Source organism: Panthera onca, chromosome D1 (genome assembly GCF_046562875.1).
Source record: "Panthera onca isolate mPanOnc1 chromosome D1, mPanOnc1 haplotype 2, whole genome shotgun sequence".
NCBI lineage: Eukaryota > Metazoa > Chordata > Mammalia > Carnivora > Felidae > Panthera > Panthera onca.
In genome coordinates this window covers 89,702,904-89,724,987 of record NC_138348.1, presented here as the reverse complement: position 1 = coordinate 89,724,987, position 22,084 = coordinate 89,702,904, and the positions used below count along the sequence as shown (strand labels likewise).

The following is a 22,084-nucleotide window of genomic DNA, read 5'->3' as shown; positions in this document are numbered from 1 at the left end:
AGAGTTTAGGCAGATTCCAAGAACACGCAATCAGGACTCTGGCTGCATTTCCCTGAGATGTTCTCGAGCTGCCTTCCTCTGGGTATCAACTCTGTCCTCAGGGCAGCTTCCCTTGTGGCAATAACACGGCCATAGGAAGAAACTGAGGCGGAGGGAGAAAAAGTGGCTATTTACTGTTCCTCTTAAAAGCGAGAAAGAGCATTGCCAGAAGCCTCTGCCATCTTTGCCTCGGGCCACACAAGGTCCTGTGGTCACTGTTGATCTAAGTGTGTTCAGGACAGAATTGCCCTGATGTATGCAGATGAATCTGAGCCCCTCCCTGGAGGTGAGGGTACCCGAGGCATCCCTGAGAAACTTGGGCAGTGCGTGAAGGGGTATGCATTGTGCCAACATTGGCTCGGGAAGGAAGGGAAGACAGGTAGGCAGTCATCAAACCCACTATGGTGTTTACGACTTACAATTTCCTAATGAGGAAATTGTCCCGCTTCTACTTTCTCTGTGGTGATCATCCAAAAAGAGTTCTAGATGACTCTAATAAAGCCCTCAACAAAGAAGCAAGATTTAAGGAGCATTTGAGAGAACTGGAGGATTCTTACATTCCAGAAAACCTCCTGAAGAGACACTTCTATCCAAAACAGGAGAGGCAGCGGGTCTAAATGAAGAGAAGCGAACTGCATGAAATCCTCAGAAAGATGAAAATCCCCGTGTGGTTTCATTCCAAAGTCCCAGACATCCCACCAACTGCTCCACGGTCTTTCCTGTCATTTCATTTGCTCCGAGTAACGAAAAGCAGCGCTACACCCTTAGTTTGTTATTTAACACGTTGCAGAGAAGTTGGCTCGTCAGCTTTTTTATGAACAGTTTCTCCTCTGAAACATCATAAATCCTGAGCAGTTCTTCAAGTGTTGGGTTTGCTCTTTGTTTCCAGATCTGAGCAGCAGCTGATTCACAGATACTGGCTCACACTGGCCTGAAGACGTCCCCTGAGAACAGAGATGAAGAACTTGAAACCCTCCCCCACATGCCTAGGAAACACGACTACTAGGAAATGTTTTCCTCATGGGCTTGGGGCTTATGTTCAATCCTGAGGTGTAAGTCACTGCTCTGTGTGTCCTGGCAGAAGACGGAGGGAGGGAAGCCAGGGGAAGCCAGAGGTGAGAGAGCATTTTTACAGGTCGAAGAAGAAAAGAAGAGTATGCAACCAGAGGGTTCCTTAGCAATGCCCAGCTCCAATGCCAATGCTCCAATGCCAGTTCTTCCCGAGCAATGCCCAGCTCCCCACTCGGAACCCACCCTGGGGTGGGAAGGGACACCAGCCCTTCTCCGGCATCCAGCCACCCCTCCATCCCATCACGAGGTCCCAAGCCCTCCGCGCTCCCAGGTGAGCCCTAAGACACCATAGCACTAAACAAAAAGAACAGAAGTCTGAGAAGGCTGATCTGATAGTGAAAATAAGTCAGCTGCCTGTTAATTTCTCCCGAAACACCCCCAAACGACTCGCGACCAGTCACACCCACACTTCCCAGCACCAAATGGAGAACCTTTCCAGCAGCATGTCTGTAACAGCAACGTCCAGAACCCCAGCCCCCAACTCAAATCTCCATGAGCAGAAAACCCTAACCTGGGGGGCACAGGGGCAGGACTGCAAAAGAGCAACAGAACAAGAAAAGCCGCTTGCTCATGAGGTGCTTCCAGGCCAGCTCTTTCTTTCTGGGGACATGGGACGCGCGGCCGGGACTGAGGTGTGGCGGTCCAGCGGAGACATTCCCCGGTCTTCGGAGCAAAGCGCTCCTCCTCGCTCCACACATGTGCTCCCTGAGTTATGTGAGCTCCAGCCTTCTGTTTCTGTTTATTTGTCTTGCGTTGTGTTGTTTTATTAACCAGAGACTTGAAAAGGAGGCTTTCTTTGTTGTATTGCCATTTGGCAGAAGACGAGAGGTTACAGTAGCAAAGCGGAGCCTAAACATTTTTTTTTTTTTAATCTCGATGAAAGTTTCTTCCAGAGAGAAAAACTATATCCGATTCCCTGTCTCCCATTGAACCTCTGAAGGACTTCCCACACCTTACCTTCAAATAACAGAACCCCAGCCAACGAAAATGGAAAAACATAAATTTGTGCACGTAAAATGAAAAATCAGAGGGTGCCGACAGGCCTGTGTCAACAGGATATTTTTAGCTATCAGTGAATTTTTAGAATCAGGTTTTAAGGCATGGTTCTTTGCACATGGGCCTGGGACGTGTATTTTAGGACCTTGGCCACCATTTTTATCCCTCTTGAGTGGATAGTATCCCCACTTAAAAGACTAGGAAAACAGAGGTCCAGCGCGGGGGAGACTGACTGGCAGAAGTTGCCAGGGAATGGAGACCAGAGACGAATGTCTACACAGAACAAACCCTTGACACCTCTCCGGGCAAAGATTCCAAATTCCATCACTCCCGATTTCCATTTCTCAATATCCACTCCCCAGCCCCCTCTCTAGAATTAAGGAGAACGCTTGGGGCACCTGGGTGGCTCAGTCGGTTAAGCATCTGACTTCGGCTCAGGTCATGATCTCACAGTTTGTGCGTTCGAACCCCGCATTGGGCTCTGTGCAGACAGCTTGGAGCCTGGAGCCCGCTTCTGATTCTGTGCTTCCCTCTCTCTCTGCCCGTCCCCCACTCACGCTCTGTCTCTGTCTCTGTCTCTCAAAAATAAACATTAAAAAAAAAGAGTGCCCTTTTATTATGCATTACTTTCGTCTTTCTCCATTACAGACAAAGTTGCTCATCTCTAAGCTCAAAGGAAAAATAAAAATAAAAATAAGCATAGAAGGATCTCTCCTGCAAGGTTCTCAGAATCTCTGTCCCAGATCCTCACGGAATGGTTTTCACACACAGGGTGACAGTGAAGGGCGAGCTCTGGCTGGGGTTCAGTTATCTCGGGCCCTGCCCCTGGTGCCAGAAGAGGAGACGCAAGCAGCAGCTCAATTTTCCCTCTATTTCCCTCAACAGTCACGGGTGGCTAAGTCTCAACGATCAAGCTGTGGCCGTTAGAGGCAGGAAATGGAATCCGAGAAGAGAGCCTCAAACTTACCCACCATGGAGAGCCCAGGGTGTTTCAAGCTCTTCCAGGTCCCAGAGCCCCCAGCCAGGGTGCACCTGAACAAATCCTCTAGGGCTCAGGTGGCCCATTGCCTTTCATGAACTCCCTGTGAACCTGTGTCTGGGTCCCCACGAGTTGGTGTTGCCTAGTCGCTTTTGAGGAGCTGTCCTGAACTTCCTGAAAAAAACTGACTCCGTAGGGTCAAGTTGTGCACAATACTCTGGGCTGAGAATCAGATGGTGTGTTCCTATCCTTGCTCCTTAACTAAGTGGGAAAATTCACTGAAAACCGCTTTCCTTTTGTCCTCAGTTTCCACAAATCTGATAGATTATGGATCTAAAAGTAGGACACAGTCCTACTTTATAAACAGAATTGTTTATAAATTCAGCTGGATGAATTCCTAAAGCCAACACATTTAGCTTTTCAACCTACCACAATGTGTGGGTGGGTGTGTGTGTGTGACAATAAATAAAGAGAGCTTTCTGACTTTAATAATTAGTCAATTGAATGCAATTCAATTATCAAGCTTCCTAGCTCTGTTCAAAAATCAGTCAGCATTCAGTCACTTATACTTTTGGTTTTTCTGAAAAACAATTTTTGAATACCTCCCTTATATGTAGACTGATTTCAATGGAAACAATTCTGTGATTTTCTTTTCTAATTAAGAGTTTTTCTGGGGATGTGACTACATTTCAGAATAGAGACACTTTAGCAACTGTAGCTACTGAATTCTTTAGAGTTTGGTATAACCAAATTTCATCAATGACAATAACAAATATTTAAAACATCTAGGATAAAAAGCTGTTTATTCATATAGCTAATACTTATCGAGCATCAAGTTCCAGACATTGGGCTAAGTACTTTAATACATGAAATAGTTTATTCTTTATTTGAAATTTTTTGACCTGTTAGAACCCTTTGTTAATGAGGGGCCATTACACAAACATAGGTCTATTTGACCCAAAACTGGATCTTACCCACCATACTACATTCCTTCATAGTACTGCTCGTGGTGGACATTTAATAGAACACGTAGTTGTGAATTTAGTCTTGATAGCTCTGTTAGTCAATCAATTTTCCGAGCCCTTAATATATACTCAAATTTCTACATATTTTTTCAGGAGTTCTCCTATAGATAAAAAAGGAAACAATTCTTTTTAATTGTAAATATAATCAAAATATAGGCACAAATAAGTCATTGTGTATGTAAAGCATTGCATTATGATTCACACCTCATTCTGGAGAATCATTACCCTTTATCCCTTAATAATCAAGGGTAAATATATGTTTACATTTCATGTCCCTGCACTGAACCATTTATGTAAGGTTAAATATTGATATTTGTGGCTCATTTTAGGCACCAGTGACGAAGTTGAGCAAAAGTTCGTACAATAAGTTCAGATGCAACAATAAACACCAGTGTTACATATATAAATTCTTTAGAAGATGCACTCACATTTTATGTTTCTTCATATTGTTAAATGTCAGTTCCCTTGGTTTTACTATAGGTTCATCACAATCCCAAACACAACCCCAGCAGTCCTGTTGAGATATCAAGATGATTCTAAAATTTATATGGAAAGACAAAGGTACTAGAATAGCCAAAACAATCCTGCAAAAGAATAAAGTCACAGGATTCATGACATCCATACACACTATGATTGCAAGACTCACTACAAAGCTACCATAATCAAAGCAATGTGGTATAGGCAAAAGGTAACATATAGATCAGTGGAATGGAATGGAATACTCACGAATACACCCACACAAATACAGTCACTTGATTTTTGGAACAGGTACCAAGGCAATTCAATCAAGAAAAGATAGTCCTTTCAACAAATAGTGCTGAACTTTCAGATGTCTGTATGGAACATAGTAAGTAATTAAATAGTGAACCACTACAAATATCTTACAACTTATATAAAAATTAATTCAAAATACATAATAGGCTGAAACATAAAATTTAAAGCTATCCAACTTCTAGCAGAAAACACAGGAAAATATATGCATGACTTTAGGTATGGCAAAGAATTTTTTTAGATATGACAACTGAAACAAGATTCATACAAGAAAAAATATAAACTAGACTTTATCAAAATTTAAAACTTGCTCAGAGAAAGACTTTTTTTTTTTTTAACATTTACTTATTTTTGAGACAGAGAGAGACAAAGCGTGAACTGGGGAGGGTCAGAGAGAGATGCAGACGCAGAATCCGAAGCAGGCTCCGGGCTCCGAGCTGTCAGCACAGAGCCCAACGTGGGGCTCGAACCCACGAACCATGAGATCATGACCTGAGCTGAAGTCGGACGCTTAACCTACTGAGCCACCCAGGTGCCCCTAGAAAGACATTGTTAAGAGAATCACAAGACAAGCCACAGAATGAATGAGAATATTTGCAAACATAAATGTGATAACAGCTGTGTTTCCAGAGTATATGAAGAACTCTCAAAACTCAACAAGAACTAGCAATAAAATCCTGGACAAAAGACATGAAAACACACTTCACCAAGGAAGATGTTTAGACGCAAGCACACACATGAAAAGTTATTCAGAATGGTTAGTCATTAGGGAAGTGCAAATTACATCCAAATGCTCAGAAGTATTAAAAGCAAACGGAGCTCTCAAACCTACTGATAGGAATACAAAATGGGTTGGGGCGCCTGGGTGGCTCAGTCGGTTAAGCATCCGACTTCGGTCAGGTCACGATCTCACGGTATGTGAGTTCGAGCCCCGCGTCAAGCTCTGTGCTGACTGCTCAGAGCCTGGAGCCTGTTTCAGATTCTGTGTCTCCCTCTCTCTTTAACCCTCCCCTGTTCATGCTCTGTCTCTCTCTGTCTCAAACATAAATAAACGTTAAAAAACAAAAAAAGGAATACAAAATGGCACAACCACTTGGAAAGATAGTTGGGCAGTTTCTTATAAAGTTAGAAGTTCATTTAGCATAAAGCCAGAAATCCCACTCCTAGATATTTGCCCAAGCAAACTGAAAACTTACATACAACCAAAAACCTGTATACAAGTACTTATAGCTTTATTTATATTCACCCCAACTGGAAATGGCATAGATGTCCTTCAGTGGGTGAATGGATCACTAAAATGTGGTACATCCATTCAGCGAGTACTACGCAACAATGGAATATTACTCAGCAGTGAAGAGGTATGCATTACTAATTCATACACCAACATAAATAAATCTTAAATATACTTTGCAAGTGAAAGAAGCTAGACCCAAAGTTTACATATTATATGAGTTCATATTATGAAACAGGCAAAACTCTGGGGATGAAAAGCAAATCCCAGTGCTTGTCAGGGATTGGGGGTGGGAGAAAGGGCTGCACAAAAGAATTTGGGGGGTGGTGGAACAGTAGTATAGTTCTGCACTGATGCGATACAGAACAGTGAGTTTTACTGTATGGAAATTGAAAAACTCACCCCCAATTTTAGGAGAACCCCAGATGGAATTCATTCCATGACAGCTGAACCCAACTGCATTGTAAGTGGTTGACATAACCACACCAAAAGGTTGAGTAAGAAAGGGGACCTAGTAACTTTGGGAAACAGTGTGTTGACCAAACACTGTAAAGCGAAACATAAAAAGGACCATATATAAAAAGAACCAAACTGCTACACTTTAGTTGGGTGAATCTGTTTCTCCCAAGGGCATGGATTAGCCATTCTGGAAGGGCTTCATAGGTATGCTACGGTTGAACAAATAAATAAATATATTGTAGATAGTAAGTGCCAGATTCCTCACTGCTGCAGACAGAAATTACACATAAGCAAAGAGGAAATTCCAAAATGAGCCGTATAGCACTGAGCTGGCGGTATCAGCATTAGCTCGTTTTAAAATATATATACAGATTGCTATGGACCAAATAATTCATAGACTGAAGTCCTAACCCACAATGTGACTATATTTGGAGAAAGGCCTTTGAGGACATAAGTGAAGTTAAATGAATCTTAAGGATGAGGCCCTAATCCAAGATGACTGATGTCCTTATAGGAAGATAGAGAAAGACTTGGACAGCTGCAAGTCAAGGAGAGAAGCCTCAGAAGAAACCAACTCAGTCAACACCTTAATCCTGCACTTCCAGCCTCCAGAACTGTGAGAAATAAATTTCTGTATTGAAGCCATTCCTTCTGTGGCATTCCATTATGGCAGCGCTAGCAGACTAGAGAGATACAGAAAGGAATCTAGATATGTGTGTATATTTAGGACATATTTCCTTGTTCTGTCTGCTGAGAGGGACTACGGCTGTAACCCCTAGTAGCAAGTAGCACAACTAAACTTCTAATCTTGGTTTCTAAATACCATTCTCAATCCAAGGAACCAGGGATCCTTGGAGAAGCAAATGATTGCAGGCCTGGGGCAGGGAAAATATAAGATAATCCTGAAGCACTGCATGGTGCCAGAAAATAAGGAGATGCTAAAGGAAAAAATTCAGAAAGAGCTCCCAATGGCCCAAGTGAAGCAATCTGAAATTGGAGCAACAAAATAAATTGTAGTGATAGACGGCAATCCAAATAATAAAACAAATATCCATAAGTTCATACTGATGAAAGGAGGAAGGAAGGAAGGAAGGAAGGAAGGAAGGAAGGAAGGAAGGGAGGGAGGGATGGAGGAAGGAAATGAAAAGAAATGGAGAGAGAAAGGAGAAGGGACAATTCTTTTTTTAAAAAGAATTCCAATTAATAAATGTAGAAGGAATGAGTGAAGTCATCATTAGAACACCACAGTAATTATTGCTTAAGATGAAATCCACCAATGGATGCTAAAATTAGTGAGCAAAAGGGTAAGGAAAAACAGGATATTTGCATGGTACTCCAAGTATTCCCTCGCCTCCCCACCCCCCCCCCCCACCAAATACTTGTTAATGACAAAGTATCTCCCTCCTAATTCTTGTTAATTGTGAAGGGAAAAAATATGTAACTTTGTAGTGGAGTACCCTGGCCAATACCACTTTGACCAAGTGTTCAAGGTCAACATCACCAGTAATAAGACATCAATGTCATGGACCCTCCAGGATGATGTGCTATAAAAGGCTCATTCTTCCTATGTATTCTTCCCCAAAATACATAACTCTATCTAATCATAGTAAGACTTCAGACAAACCCAGATTAGAGGCATTCTACATAATACCTCACCAATGCTCTTCAAAAGTGTCAAAGTCATGCAACAGAAGGAAAGACCAAAGAACTACTACAGATATAAGGAGGTTAAGGACACTTGACAATAAAGTACAACATGGGGTCCTGGACTGGACCCACGAACAGAATAAGAACACTGCAGGAAAACTGATGAAATCTGAATAGTTTGAAGTTTATTTAATAGTACTGAACAAATGCTAAGCTTTGATAATGAATGGCACCATGGTTATGTAATACGGGAACATGAGAAAAAGTAGGTGAAGAGTATATATGAGCTATCTTTCTTATCTTTGCAACCCTTCCTCCTGGGATAAAGGGAAAGGAAACAGAAAGCAACACTAGGTGTTCTAACCATGGAAGAAGAGAGAAGGGAGTTCTGAAATCAGTGAATTGTCATTGATGTTGAGCAACCCCACCACCACTTAAAGGAGATGGAAAGTTTGTCAATTTCATGTACCATGTTCATAGAAACTCAACAAGGCAATAGAAGAGTACAAGTGAAAAGACCTCAGTTGGGGCAATTGAGTGGCTCAGTTGATTAAAGCGTCAGACTCTTGATTTCAGCTCAGGTCATGATGTCCCAGTTCATGAGCTCGAGCCCCACACCCAGCTCTGTGCTGACAACATGGAGCCTGCTTGGTATTCTCTCTCTCTCTCTCTCTCTCTCTCTCTCTCTCTCTCTCAAAATAAATAAAAAATAAACTTAAAAAAAAAAAAAAAGAAGTGAAAAGACTGGAGTTCTAGCCAGGCCCTGTGACTCCCCCTGCAAAGTTTGATAAATTACTTACATAATTATAGATAATGTCTAAAACACATTACTTAAGTAATATATTAATGATTCTAAGAGATTCAGGTTTCTAATGTATGATTCAATTTCACCATGTAAAAGATGGTGCTAACAATAATCATGTTGCTTAATGAAATAACATATTTAAATGTTGCCATGAAAAAAGAAGTAATTTCTATTTCAGATTCTGTTTCTTCATCTCAGAAATTGAGTGTGAATTTCTCTAGGGTTTGTCCAATCACACATGACTGTAAGTGCTATGTAAAATTTGTGATATAAATACTATAATAGAACAAGATCAGATTTTCTACATACATTCACATCTTTGATAGAAGCAATAGGTGAAATTTTTTATTAATACATGTGATCTTTTCAATAGCACATATATCAGAAACGGAATAAAATTTACCCTAAAAATAAGTGCAAGAAATGAGGAGAGGTACTTCTCTTTACAAAAGCATTATTTGTTTACAAACTTAAAAAAAATTTTTCTAACATGTATTCATTTATGAGAGACAGAGAGAGAGAGAGAGAGACAGAGCATGAGTGGGGGAAGGGTAGAGAGAGAGGGAGACACAGAATCTGAAGCAGGCTCCAGGCTCTGAGCTGTCAGCACAAAGCCCAACACGGGGCTTGAACTCACGGACTGCCAGATCATGACCCAAGCTGAAGTCGAGCATTTAACGGACTGAGCCACCCAGGTGCCCCTTAAGATGTCAAACCATGGAATTTACATGAGTATTTCCCTGGTGCAACAAAATGCAAATGGTTATATTTTAAGATAATCAATTTAATGGCAGTTTGTCAGAAGTAAGAATTTCATCAAAGCAAGACAGCTGGGTATCCATGCAACACACGTATGCAGAATATGTACCTGGGCATGTGTGTGTGTGTTCAAATAAGTAACAATGGGTGTTTCTTTTCTTTTATGTGTAAGAAAGCTGTATGAAAAGTGTATCAGGAAAACAATGACCTCCTTAGCTCGAATTCACACCATTGCTGATCTCTGGGTGGGTGCCCTCTTCCCCCCCCCCACCCCCCACCCCAACCCCCGCAGCAGCTGCAGGGCTGAAATGGGAAAACCTGAACATCAGCAGTGTGTTCCCTCCATTCCTGTCCCCAGTGGGGCAGGCAGGAAATGCCAGCCTCCTCACAGGAAAGCCTGTTGTAGTGAGATTTCCCGATTTACTTTATAAATGCAAGAAGCCCAGATACAGGAGAAGATAAGCGCTCAAGATTGCAAATGCTTATCATCTCTCGGGGTTCTGGGCCCCACAGCCATGACCAGTTTCTTTTCTAGAGATGCAAGCCAAAATTCAGTTTGGTTCCAAATCGAAAAGCCTCCCCAGCTGGAAAATTTGACCATCCCCCCTTGTCAGCCCTTACAGGGAAACCATTTCAGAAAACTTGCTAAAGTTCTACCGTGAGTGAACTTGAAGAGAATCATCTAGGGGTTCAGTTAAAAAAAAAATTGGAATAACTGGTTTCCCAAGCTAGTAGCTGAAGTCCTGGTAGCCATTTGACCCTTGTCTCAGCTGATCCATAAAATTTTCAGCGGGAACCCTCTTCCCTGGCTCTAATTTCTTACTGCCAGTGAGCTTATATAAAGCGTTTAGCAGAATGAAAAGGATATAGGGATCTCAAAAGGACAAAACAGCTAGCTAGCTGAGTGGCTAGCTGAGTTAATAAAGGACATGCAGAACTAGCTCAATTTGAAGTCGCATGTGCTCTGGTAGCCACACAGGCCAACCCACCTTTGAGGCAGTAGGATCTTCTTCAAGATCCGCTTTATCCTGCCCCTCCCATTCTAGTCCATTTTTATAAGATGGAACCAAAACCATCACCAGAAGCAGCAGCAAGAAGGCTTCATAGAGTGTGAAATATAATTTCCTATTCTTTCCATTTCCACAATACCCAGTCACTCTGAAGCAATGAGAATTTCACAGTTGCTCAGTTCATCCCTGTGTCACTCACAAATCTGACCTTTTAAAAAGAGAACATAAGATTTGGAAAAAACCTGTGTCCCCTTGCCCTCAACCAAAAATCTAGGAGACACCTTGCTTCACTAAGCCTGATTTAAAGACAGACACCCAGAAAATGAAAATATACCCTCTACTTTTGATCTCTTATCTAGGGAAAGCAGGTTCCCTCAGAGGAACTCACAAGGCAGTGAGTCCCCAGTGTTTATTGTGTTAAGTGGGGGACATTGTTTTGTGTTCGGCTGTGACGTGCATCGAAGTAACGCTAAGTGACCATGCTCTCTCCAGGACCCCACTGTCCCCATCTATCAAAGTTGAGGGTCACTGAAAAAAACAATAATGACACATCAGACCAGTATTTGATCAGACAAGTATTTACACAGCGTCTTTTCCGTCTAGAGGTTGGAAGTACTTGGTCAAAAGCATCTCAATTCTCAAACGATTATCCTTAGACATTAGTATCAGAGATATTATTGATCTCTCTCCTCACTCAAATACCTCCCACACCTCACCCCACTCCCACCCCCTCCATTAAAAAACATACCGCAAGACCTTTGTGCCAAAAGTAACTAGTATTGGCCCTTCTCGACTTTTGTCTAAGGTTTTTTTTTTCTTTTTTCTTCTGTAAATTGGGGTTCTGAAGGCAAGAAGAGAAGAATGAAAATGGCATCTGTATTTCAGACAGCATTGCTCTAGTGTCTTCGGTGGCCAGAGTGGGCACACTTTTTCTTCTTTGGCATTTTTCTCAACAGCGTCCCAAAGGGTTTGTTTCGTTTTCAGCTAAGACAATCATCGTCCACTTCAGAGTTGCAGAGGACACACTGACTGTCCACTCCATCCAATTATGCCTGGAAGCCTTTAAAGTCACCGATTCATTCTCCTTAAACTGTGGTAGTGACTCCTTCTACACATGACCCCGAACTTGAAGCTTTCATTAATTCTGTTCTCTTTCCTCTTTTTTTAGGGTTAAGTCCAAGTCGACAGAGCAAAGATAATACAGTCCTTGCAAACCTTTGCCTTCTCAGTGATATCACTCAGGTCCTTCTCATGACCCTTCCCCTGAAAATGAATGAATGAATTATTCCATTCAATCAGAAGACACTGAAGCCACACGGAAACCTTACTAGAGTTATTATGAAGGATGAATACCACAGTTTTTTCAACAGGAACAGGAGAAAGAATGTCTCCCAATAACCTACAAAATACGTATAACCATAGATGAGACTAGGAATAAGCTCTTTAGAATTATAAAAATTTAAGCTAGAGCAGGGCTCAGGGTTAGCTAATAAAATCAAATTAACTAATTGACATTCATGAAGAGATAACTTAAGGAGGAGAGAAACTTGCTAAGGGACCAGAGGGAAAGAATATAATGTATATAAAAGTCTTTGGTCTTAGGGCTCCTCTTTGCTTTAATGCTTGGTCTCATCCATTCTCCAGTGACCTCATCTCTTCATCTGCAGTCCTGGGAAGCTTTATATATGTCTAATCTGCAGCTAGAGGTGAGGGATGAATCTGTCAGCCTGGGAGAAGTCCTTCCTCTTGCACCCATTCGGATCACTGATCTCTCAATCCATTGGTTCTCCGTCCTTGCTCTGAATGCTCTTTGTTTTGCACCCCATGTTCCCCCATTCCAAAATCCCCTTTTACACTGAGAGTACGTGTGAATGGCAGCGTGTATGTGTGCGTGTGTGTGTTGGTATATGATAGGAATCAAAGGCCTGACCAGCTCACACACATCTCAAAATCCAAAGTGCCCCCGTCGGCCAGCTCTTCTTAGGGGACCCCGTTCTACTCACTGCCTCCATTTCCTGGACTTATCTCCCTGAGCAGATTTCCCACTTCTTTCTCCTTGTAATTTCCAGGAGCTCAGTCTAGGTTTGCAGCCTGGCAAGGGCTATAAGAGGACACAAATAATGAGAGATAAGGAGCGTGACATCTCGTTGGCTACCCTTTAAAATCTGAAATTGCTTGCTAGAGGAGCAGGAAGCAACTTCCTTCCTTCCCGTCATTAAGAGCGAAAGGAATAGAAAATATAGAGGACATTGAAACTCAATGAGGTTTAAGCCATTTTGGGGGGTGGGGAGGGGAGGTGGAAAGAACCACAAAGACCAGAATATTGCTTTACACACAAGGCTACACATGGCCAGAAACATTGTGGATATGCAATAAATAGATATTTATCATCACAATGTGTTCCAGAAGAGTTGAGTAAAGTGTGGCAACCCTGTCAATTCTTTTACTTGCTTGGAAAAACCAAATCATGGCAAAATACCAGTTCTCTAGGGCTGCCATAATAAAATACCAAAGTATTAGTGCCTTAAACAACAGAAATCTATTTCCTCACTGTTCTGGAGATTGGAAGTCCAAGATCAAGGTGCCAGCAGGTGTGTTCTCTCCTGAAGTTTCTCTCCTCGGTTTGCCATTGGTGGCTTTCTCACTGTGCCCACACATGGTCTTTCTTCTGTGTTCCACATTTCTGTGTACCAATCTCTTTATAAGGACCCCAGTCCTATCGGGTTAGGGTCCATCCATTTTACCTTATTTACCTCTTTAGAGGCTCTATCTCCAAATGCATTCACAGTCTGAATTACTGGTGGTAAGGGCTTTTGAGTATAAATTTCAGGGGGGACACAATTCAGTTCATAACACTACTCATCAGGAGCAGAGCTAAAACTGGAACCCAAAGTTTCTGTCTAACCCTAGACCATTAATTTGCCTTTGATTCACATCCTTTCCCAGGTTAAACACTCTCACAGAATTATAGCATACGCTAATCGGAAGGCATCTCATGATGATCTAATGGTAGCTCTCTCATTAGCCAAATAAGGAAGCTGAGTCCTAATTGTCATAGAACCCATGGTGGCACCACCCAGATAAAGTGCCCCCCCTTCCCCTGCTGGGAGCGTTTCTTGGATTCCAATCTCCCACCCTCCTAAACTCTGTACCAGGGTCACTTGCTAATGACCAGGCTCTGGATTACAACTCTATGACCCAAGGAAGCAGCCTGGTATGAGCTGGTGAGGCAGCAATAACTATGGAGCAAACCACCCCCCCCCCCCCACAACCCTTTCCCTTTGGAAGCAGTTAGAGGGATAAGCTGGCTTTAATGAGTCTTCCTGCCCCTTTCCCTTCATTCTCTCCTCTCTTAGCCTCCTCCTTATGGCAGCTGTTACCAATTTCAGCAATTTTCTTCTATCAAATCGAAGGCTCCAGGTGACAAAGGGAGTTGGCTGTATCTTCCCAGAGGATGAGATAGCCAGGGTTCTAATCGTACCCCACCTCCCTATTCCCAGACGGGTGGTTGGGGCTGCAGGCACTTCTCCCATTCGGCATCCTTAACCCACCCTACCCCCTCACGTACACAAACATGGCAGGCTTCCAGGTCTATGTCCAGCTCTGAAACCCCAGTTGGAAGGGAATCCAGATCAGCTCATCTGTTTTTCCCAGGACCACCAAGATTTTATTATATGCATGATCCTTGGAGTGAATGCTCATTCTGGCTCTTAAAATTATAGGAAGAGGAAGAAATAGGACACATACCTGAGTGTGTGTGTCCACACACACAACCTGAAGAGTTGGGTACCAAACTAGGGGAGGACACCCCCATCAGCTGATCATACCCATGGTACTTGGGCAGAGGGATGATCTCAGGATTCCTGGTTAAACCATGTATGTAAAAAGGAAGCCAACACATGAGCACTGATTTCATGCAACCCTGCAAAGCAGAAAATGAATTAGTATACTCAAGGGAACTGTCCCTGTCAGTTTGCCCTTAATAACAACAGGATGGTTTTGTTTTGTATGTTTCCTTCCCCCCCCCTTATTGTTCAGAAAGAAGACATGTGGTTAAGTAATTGCCCCACTTCTCTGCCTGTCGATTTCAGTGGACACTGGTATCCTGCAATGAACAAAACAAACTCAATGCTTGCCTTCAGGAAGTTTACAATCCAGTGAAGAGAGGCAAACCTCAGATATATAGGTCTACAAATAAGGACGTGATAGCACCTGTGACACATAAAGAAGGAAGAATTTAAAATCTGTGATAACAACTGTGAAATCTGGAGAAAGTACTCAAGTGATCTCTTACAAGTCCCCTCCAAGAAAAGAAAGGAGACTAGGGAGGTGAAAAGAAAATGACAAAAGACCAAGGCTGGAGAAACTTAATCTGGATGGTGAGGTATTAATTAGACAATTTGTTTAGTGCTCACCTCCTCTAATATAGCTGAAGCCCTCATTTTCAAATTTCCAACTTGCCTGAAAAGAACCTCTGTTTAAAATGCACGACATCGGTACAGGATGCAGGAGCACCTTCTGTTTTATTTGTGGTTGCTTGGAATAGTGTTTGCTCCCTTTGGGAGGCAAGAGGATCTCTCCAAGAATCCCAGGAACAAAATTCTGGGGGCACTGGTTCTTGTACTTCAGTCCCCTCCCCTCCGCAAGCCTGTCTTGTTTTCCTAAGCAATGGTCAGGAATGTGCTGGGAGGGGGCAGCCTGGCCATCAGCCCCCAGCCCAGGCAGCCCCAGTCACGGTCCCAGGCTGGCCTTTCACCTCATAGCTCTCCTGGCTGCTCCTAGTAAGCAGCAAAATGTTTCAATATGTTGAGCTTTGGGGGAAGGACGGAGAGAAAAATCGGGATATTGTTGAGAAGGAAATAATGAATAACCCTGCCGCCAGTCTTCATACCCCCCACATGGGGAGATCTGGGTGATAAGTGTGCTTTCTCCAGAAATGGAATCCTAGCAATTGCTCTTGGTCAGAAATTTCCAGAGCCAATTGAGGGGTAGGGAGTGGGGAGGCAGAGAAAAGGGAACAGGTACTGAATTAATTCTCTCAGTGTCCAGAACCAAAACAGTCAGGGGTCTAGGCACCAGAGAAAGAACAAAGCTTGAGCAACTGAGGCTAATTCTCGGAGGTACACAAAGCTGTGGTTTTGCTCTTACAAACTGACACACTCTCTACCTTTACCTGTCACCACCCCCCCTGCTTCTCCCTCCCAAGTTCATCTGCTCTGGTCTTTGCCAAGCGTTCTGGGGGGGTGGGGAGCTGGTGCTGAAGCTCCTGGTTACTGGAGACTCAGAGGCAGCTCCAGGGTGTGAAAACCACCCGCCAGGGAGGGAGCAACACTGGCAACTCCTCTCGAGGCCGAGGCCGAGGCCGGGCTGTTTTGTGGAGAATGGCCCTGGATTGGGCAACTAAAAGAGAGTGAATGTGAGCACAGACTCGGCAATCGGAGCCCCATTCAAGGCCACGTCTTAGAGCGAAGAAATGAGCAACATTCCAAAATTTAAAAAAAAAAAAGAAAGAAAAGAAAAACACAACACAAATTCGAGGACCCTGAAATGCCCCCTTAGAGAGGGTGTTGTTAAATGTTGTGGTTTTGAAATTAAAACTCCATAATAGGGTTGTTTCCCTGACATTTGCAAATCACCTTGCTCTTATAGATGCTGCCTGGAAAATGTGGATCAGAAAAAGATGTATTCAGGGGAGGTCCACATAAAGGGAAAGGTAACCTTAAGTAAGCCAAACTTCAGGGCTTGAAAAATCAAAGAGGACCTCATTCATACTATGTAAGTCCTAGGAATAATTATTTGCATAGCGATCATTTAAAAAGTAAATAATCAAATGAAAGGAGGCCTGGGTCCCCACGTCTCCTCTTGGCTTTACGTCTGCGATATGTGTGTGGTTTCTAGTGTTCCTTGACATTTCCTAGCAACACCGGGAGGTTTCTGGAAAAGCAGCTAGGGGCACACACGGGTGGCTGTCTATTAGAACAATTCATCAGACAGCAGTTGAAATATTGATAAGAAAACGGAAATCAAATTAAAAGACGGGAAAAGAGAGAGGAAGGGGGAGTGGGACGAAGAGAGCCAGAGAGAGGCGGCAGAGAGGAAAGCGGCAGGGCGCACAGACAGAGGAGCCCAGCGGTTCCTGCGGGCCCCCCAGCTCCTGCTGGGACCCAGGCTGGCGGTCTGGATACACTGCAAAGAAAGGTGCAGCTTGACTCCGGGCAGCCTGCAGGTTTAATTCTGGCACCACCAAGGATCTCGGGGGCTCTGGTAGCAGAGAATTAGCACTCAGAGCTCAGACATCCTGGAGTTTCAGGAGTTCGGCTGCCGCTGGCCAAACAGACGAGGGTGTCTAAGGTGAGTGTTCGTGTAGGGGGGATCTCTGAGGGGACTTAGGGTGGTGGCGCCTCTCCCTGCTCCAGCTGCAGTAGGGAAATGGGATGCTTTCTGGGACTCTTTCTTTCTCTCATTCTCTGGAGTGGGGCTTTCTTTTCTCTCCTTCCCAGCCCCCCACCCCTTTTCTTGCAAATTTCACTCCAAGTTGCAAACAAAATCGGGGACACTCCCGGGGAGAAGACAGAGGCAGGAAAGAGGTATTTAGGAGCCCAAAGGAACGTACCTGGTCCCTGAACTCGTGTGTCTGTGTGTGTGTGTGTGTGTGTGTGTGTGTGTGTGTGTGTGTTGTGGCTTCAGGAGCCAAAAGCTGGAATCTGTTAGTGGGGAGAAAAGTGCTTTATCAGAAACACATTGGCTGCCGGAGAAGCTGCAGGCTGCCACGTTAAAGATGGTTTAAGAGAAGGAAGGCAAGAGGGCCAGACTTGGCAAGGCAGGGAGAGACTCACCCAGAGGCACCTGGCATCTAGGGTGGTTTTTGCACCCGCTAGCCCAAATATTCAGACTTCACACACCATCTCCCCCGCCACTAGAAATGCGGCTGCGTCATTCACTATCTTGGTCTCTGCCTTCAAAACTCTTTTAAGGAGCCGGGGCTGGGGAAAGGGCCTCCCTAGATCTCTAGGACCTTCAGCCAGTCGTCCTCCCCAAGCGGTCCACTAGCAGGGAAGAGGGGGGGCAGCTGGCCACTGGTGGAGTCCTGAGGTGGTTGGGGAGGCAGGCTGAAGATCTGCGCCCTGAGGGCCCAAGCTTGGCAGTTCTGTAAATATCTGCTCCCTGGGGCTTTGGGCTGCATTGGTGGGGAGACCGACCCCTACCAGGGCAGGGTTCTCTCTTCCGGCTCAGAGGGGCCCCTGTGTCCCTAGGTGTGAAAGTACCCAGGCCCGGGGTCAGAGTGGGGGTGGGTGGTCTCATCTGTGGATAGAGGAGGGTTACAGGACTGCAAGGAAAAGCCACAGGCCGTCTTGAGCCGGCTCTCAACCTTCGCCATCCCTTAGCCTGAAGTCGGGAGGCAGAGACGCAGAACTGGCTCCCAGTACCTGACCACGGGGATCCTCCCTTTCTGGTCTGGGCGATCAGAGCCATCCAGCCTCCTTCCCCAACCACCTGCCCCCTCACCCACCACCGTCTCACCCATGCTGTACTCTCGGGTGACTGAGGTTTCTCCCACCCAGGTTGGTTCTTGGGCCTTCCTGACCCTTCCTCACCAACGGAGGATGTTTCAGACAGTCCCCGACACGTCGTCTTACGTCAAGGTAAGACATGACAGCGTCTTTAAACAGGTAATGACCCCCAGCCCCTCTGCCACCGGGCCTGTGGTCGCTCCCCGCTTTCCCCGGGAAAAGGGGTGGAGGGTTCAGCGGGTGGATCTGGAGCCTGGGGCGCTCCCGACCACCCGAGGGTGGCACAGACCCTCGGGAATCCTTGGCTGGGGAGGAACGCTCTCGGTAGGCACTGATCGGAGACTGGAAGTGGGTGAGCGCGATGAGGTTGGGCAGGGAAAGCCGAGACGCCAGTCGGCGGACCTGCGAGCCAGCATCGGGTCCCAGTGGGTCCTGCGCCCGCGCCGCTGGCGCACAACAGGTTTCAAAGTAAGGGTCTGCGTGTACTGGGGAGCGTGCACATGAGCCTCTGGGCGTGTGTACGCGGCTGTGTGAACGCGACGCGCTTCTCCCACCGGCTCGACACCCCGTCGGTCCTGAAGCCCACCTCTCTTGGCCCCACCCGCCCTCCAAAGAGCAGACTGCTACATTTGACAGAATATAGAACTTTTTTCCCACTCACAACAGTTCCCAAGAATGTAAACAAACCGAGGCCAGGACATCTGGGTTGCACGTTTAAATGAAAATGCGCCAGCGGGGCGGGGCTGAGGGTGCCCGGGGTTGGGACCCAGGCGCGACCTCCTTCCTTCCGGGTAGCAGCCCCGAGAGCCGGGGCCAGCCCGAGTCGGAGTCCCAGGTCGGAGGAGGAAGGGCCCACCGCGGTTCTGAAAACCTACCCCTCGGGTCCCGGCCCCGCCCCCTTCTCCCTGAAACTCCGCCCCTGAGGTCCCCACGCCCACCTGCTTGCCCAAGCTGAGCTCCCTCCGGCATCCGGGAATGCCACCGCAGTGTGGGTCAGTCTGCCGGCCCGTGGCCACCTCCATGGGGTTCGACCCTGGGGGAGAGCCACTTTAGCGTCCAGCCCTCCTCCCATTTCTCTAAAGGGAAATTTGTTGACACGAGGTACTCGTGTCCCGACTCCCACCCCTTCCCAAGATCTAAAGGAGTTTTATAGTCACTTGAAGGAGGCCGGGTCCCGGAGCCTTGGCGGGGAAGAGGTGTTTAATCTATGATGAATGAATGAAAAATAAGTGACTCCATGTATCGACAATCAATGAATAGATGGCTGGACCGATGGCCCCCAGGAAGAGGCAGGGCGTACACCGTACACCGGTAGGCTTTAAAGCGCGCTGGGGTTCGTTAAGTCCAGTTTTCCGGAGAGGTTAGGCAGGCTGTGACCCCTCCCACCCCCGCCACGCCCAGTTCCAGAAGCTTAGGGAGTTCTCACTTCCAGCCCGGCCCCAAAGACAGCAAGTGCCCTCCCCCCCCCCCCACCCCCGCCCCCAGCCACTCCTCCACCCCGGTCTGCACACACTCGGGGATCCAAAACCTCAGGGATGACAAAGCCTAGAGGGGCAAGTGGGAGCCCAGGAGACTGACCCGGGCCCGGAGTCAGAGAGAAAGCAAACCGGCTCAGGAGAGCGGAGCGGTCTGGAGTGGGGAGCAGGGAGAGAGGATGCAGTCCAGGAGCTGTGGGCAGCCAAAGGAGCCGCTCGCCGCAGGAGCTCTTTTCAAGGGGGAAAAATGGATTTTTCAGCAGCCACAAAGTTTGTATTGTTGCACAAAGGGGTGCATTGACGGCGGCGAAAGGTCTGCGTGGCAGGGACAATCTTGGGTCTGTTCCGCGGGCTCCCTACATCGACCATTTGCCAGAGGGGCACAAACAGTCCCAGGCTGCCAAGCCCCTGCCATTGCGCGTCAGGCACCCGGCTCCGAGGTTGTTGACAAACACTGAGAGCCCAGGCACCCAGGCCCAGGGCCTGAAGCCGAGCCGGGCGCAGCAGTCAAGGGCACCCTGTCCACCCGGCAGCGATCTGGGCTCTGAGAACCCCCCAGAGTGCTCAGGGGGTTATGCGCAGGACTGCCCTTAGAGTGGGGATGAGGCTGGAAAGAGCAAGGGGCAGGGAGCGAAGGAACACGAGTGACTCTTTAAGGCCATAACACGCAGTAAGTGAATAATGGTGGTACCATTAAGGTACCCCTTACATTTGCCAGGTCCTGTTCTAAGCATTGCATTTATACTAACTCCTTTAATATTAATACCAACCCCAGGAGGTAATCCATTTTGCAGATGAGAAACCGAGGTATTGAGAGGTTAACGGAGCGCAGCTTGTAAGGGGTGGTGCTAAGGACAGAACTGTGCTGACCGCCAGGAGTAGGTCTTATTATAACACCACTGTACAGATGAAGGCACTGAGGCACAAAGAGGTTAAGGAGCTTGCTCAAACCTACAGAGCTGGTAAGTGCGGAGCCAGAATTCAAACCCTAGGAGCCTGGCCCCCCAGCGAGGCTTTCAACCTGGACTTCCCAACTTGCAGCTACGGGGTGGAGCAGGCAGGAGACCCAAGAGGAATCCTGGCCCCGTGCTATGCAAATCGCAGTCGATCCCAGTGCGAGGGGCACAACTCGGAAGGTCCCTCGCCCGTCCCACGAGACGGTCAGGGTCTTCCACTTCCCCCCTTAGCGAATCTGCCCTACTCCTTACACTCACTCCCTCACCACCTACCCTGCTGGTTCAGCCCCTGCTGCATGCTGGAGGAGACACCAGCATGCACACCACGCACCAGACCAAAGGAGGCTTAGAGCTCCAGAATGTTCAGCACCACACGGCCCAGGGGCAGCATCTGGCCAACAGGTCCTGCAGAGGGGCTGCAAGGACACAGGTCTGTACTTAGAATAAATGCCGTGTGGGGCGGCCGGGAGGCAGGAAGGACGGAGATCGGAGGGGATGAAATTCTCCCTTCCCCTCTCCACCCCCCCTCCGCCCCCACCCCAAGCCCCAGTCTAGGCGCCGCCGCTGGGTGAGAGTCCCGGCACCTGGCTGTTCTCCACCTCTTGTCAGCCTGCGCTCTCTGGTCGGCCTCGGACTCCCTTGGGATTTCCTAGTCGACGCCTCGTGGTCTGGGGACCCGGCCCCAGCGCCTCGGGCTCTGGGCGCAGAGACCCTCCCCCAGCCGGGCCAGCCGGCCCCCCGGCCCTCCCGCCGCCGCCGCGGCCTCCCACGTAGCGTTTTGAACCCGCTTGGCGCTAAGGCAAGAACGAGCGTGGGGAGCGGGCAGGGCGAGCAGAGGCTCTAAATCTTCCTTCAATCTGTGAGTAGATGAAGTCTGAGAAACAAATTCAAAGCAGGCGCGCCTGCAGAGCCTTCCTGCAGAAATATTCCCCGGCATTCAAGCGCATCCAGGGGCGGCTCGAGCTGCCTTGTTTGGCTAAGGTCAGACGAGACTCGAGTTCTCCAATAAAAATAAATCTCAAATTAATTATGGCCTCGAGCGAGGGGCCAGACACTTGAAGCTGCAGTTGTGCAGTCTGGAGTTTTGGCGCTCGCTCGCCCGTCCCTCCCCCGCGCCCCCGCTTCTCCCCCCTCCCCCCTTCTCCCCCCCCCCCCCCCTTTGCCAGCTCGAATACCCGCCGAGGCCGCGCTGGACCCGAGGGGCGGGGGAGGAGGGAGGACGCAGGGGAAAGGATCCGCCCGACAAGCTGTGCCAGGCCTGGCATCTTTCGGGGTTTCAAGTGACCCGGGTCCGGAGGCACCCTGGGGACCCGGCTCCGACTGTCGCGTCCTCCCACCCCCAACCTGGGC

The 22,084-nt window shown here is 47.0% G+C and overlaps 1 protein-coding gene and 1 long non-coding RNA gene across 2 annotated transcripts in view; one reads left to right on the top strand and one right to left on the bottom strand.

The window, feature by feature from the left end:
• Window positions 1-8,975: 8,975 nt before the first annotated feature.
• LOC132661080 (uncharacterized) lies at window positions 8,976-17,434 on the bottom strand. Its single transcript, XR_009602028.2, has 3 exons — window positions 17,406-17,434; window positions 14,540-14,714; window positions 8,976-12,055 (listed from the first exon to the last, which is right to left on the bottom strand). It is a non-coding gene; the product is annotated as an uncharacterized LOC132661080 (long non-coding RNA).
• Window positions 16,882-22,084, top strand: part of FLI1 (Fli-1 proto-oncogene, ETS transcription factor) — a 131,082-nt gene continuing 125,879 nt past the window's right edge. The window contains exons 1-2 of the mRNA XM_060605223.3: window positions 16,882-17,143; window positions 18,355-18,435. Of these exons, the coding sequence (XP_060461206.1) occupies window positions 18,397-18,435 (39 nt within the window). The 5' untranslated portion in view covers window positions 16,882-17,143; window positions 18,355-18,396. The remainder of the gene's footprint in view (window positions 17,144-18,354; window positions 18,436-22,084) is intronic.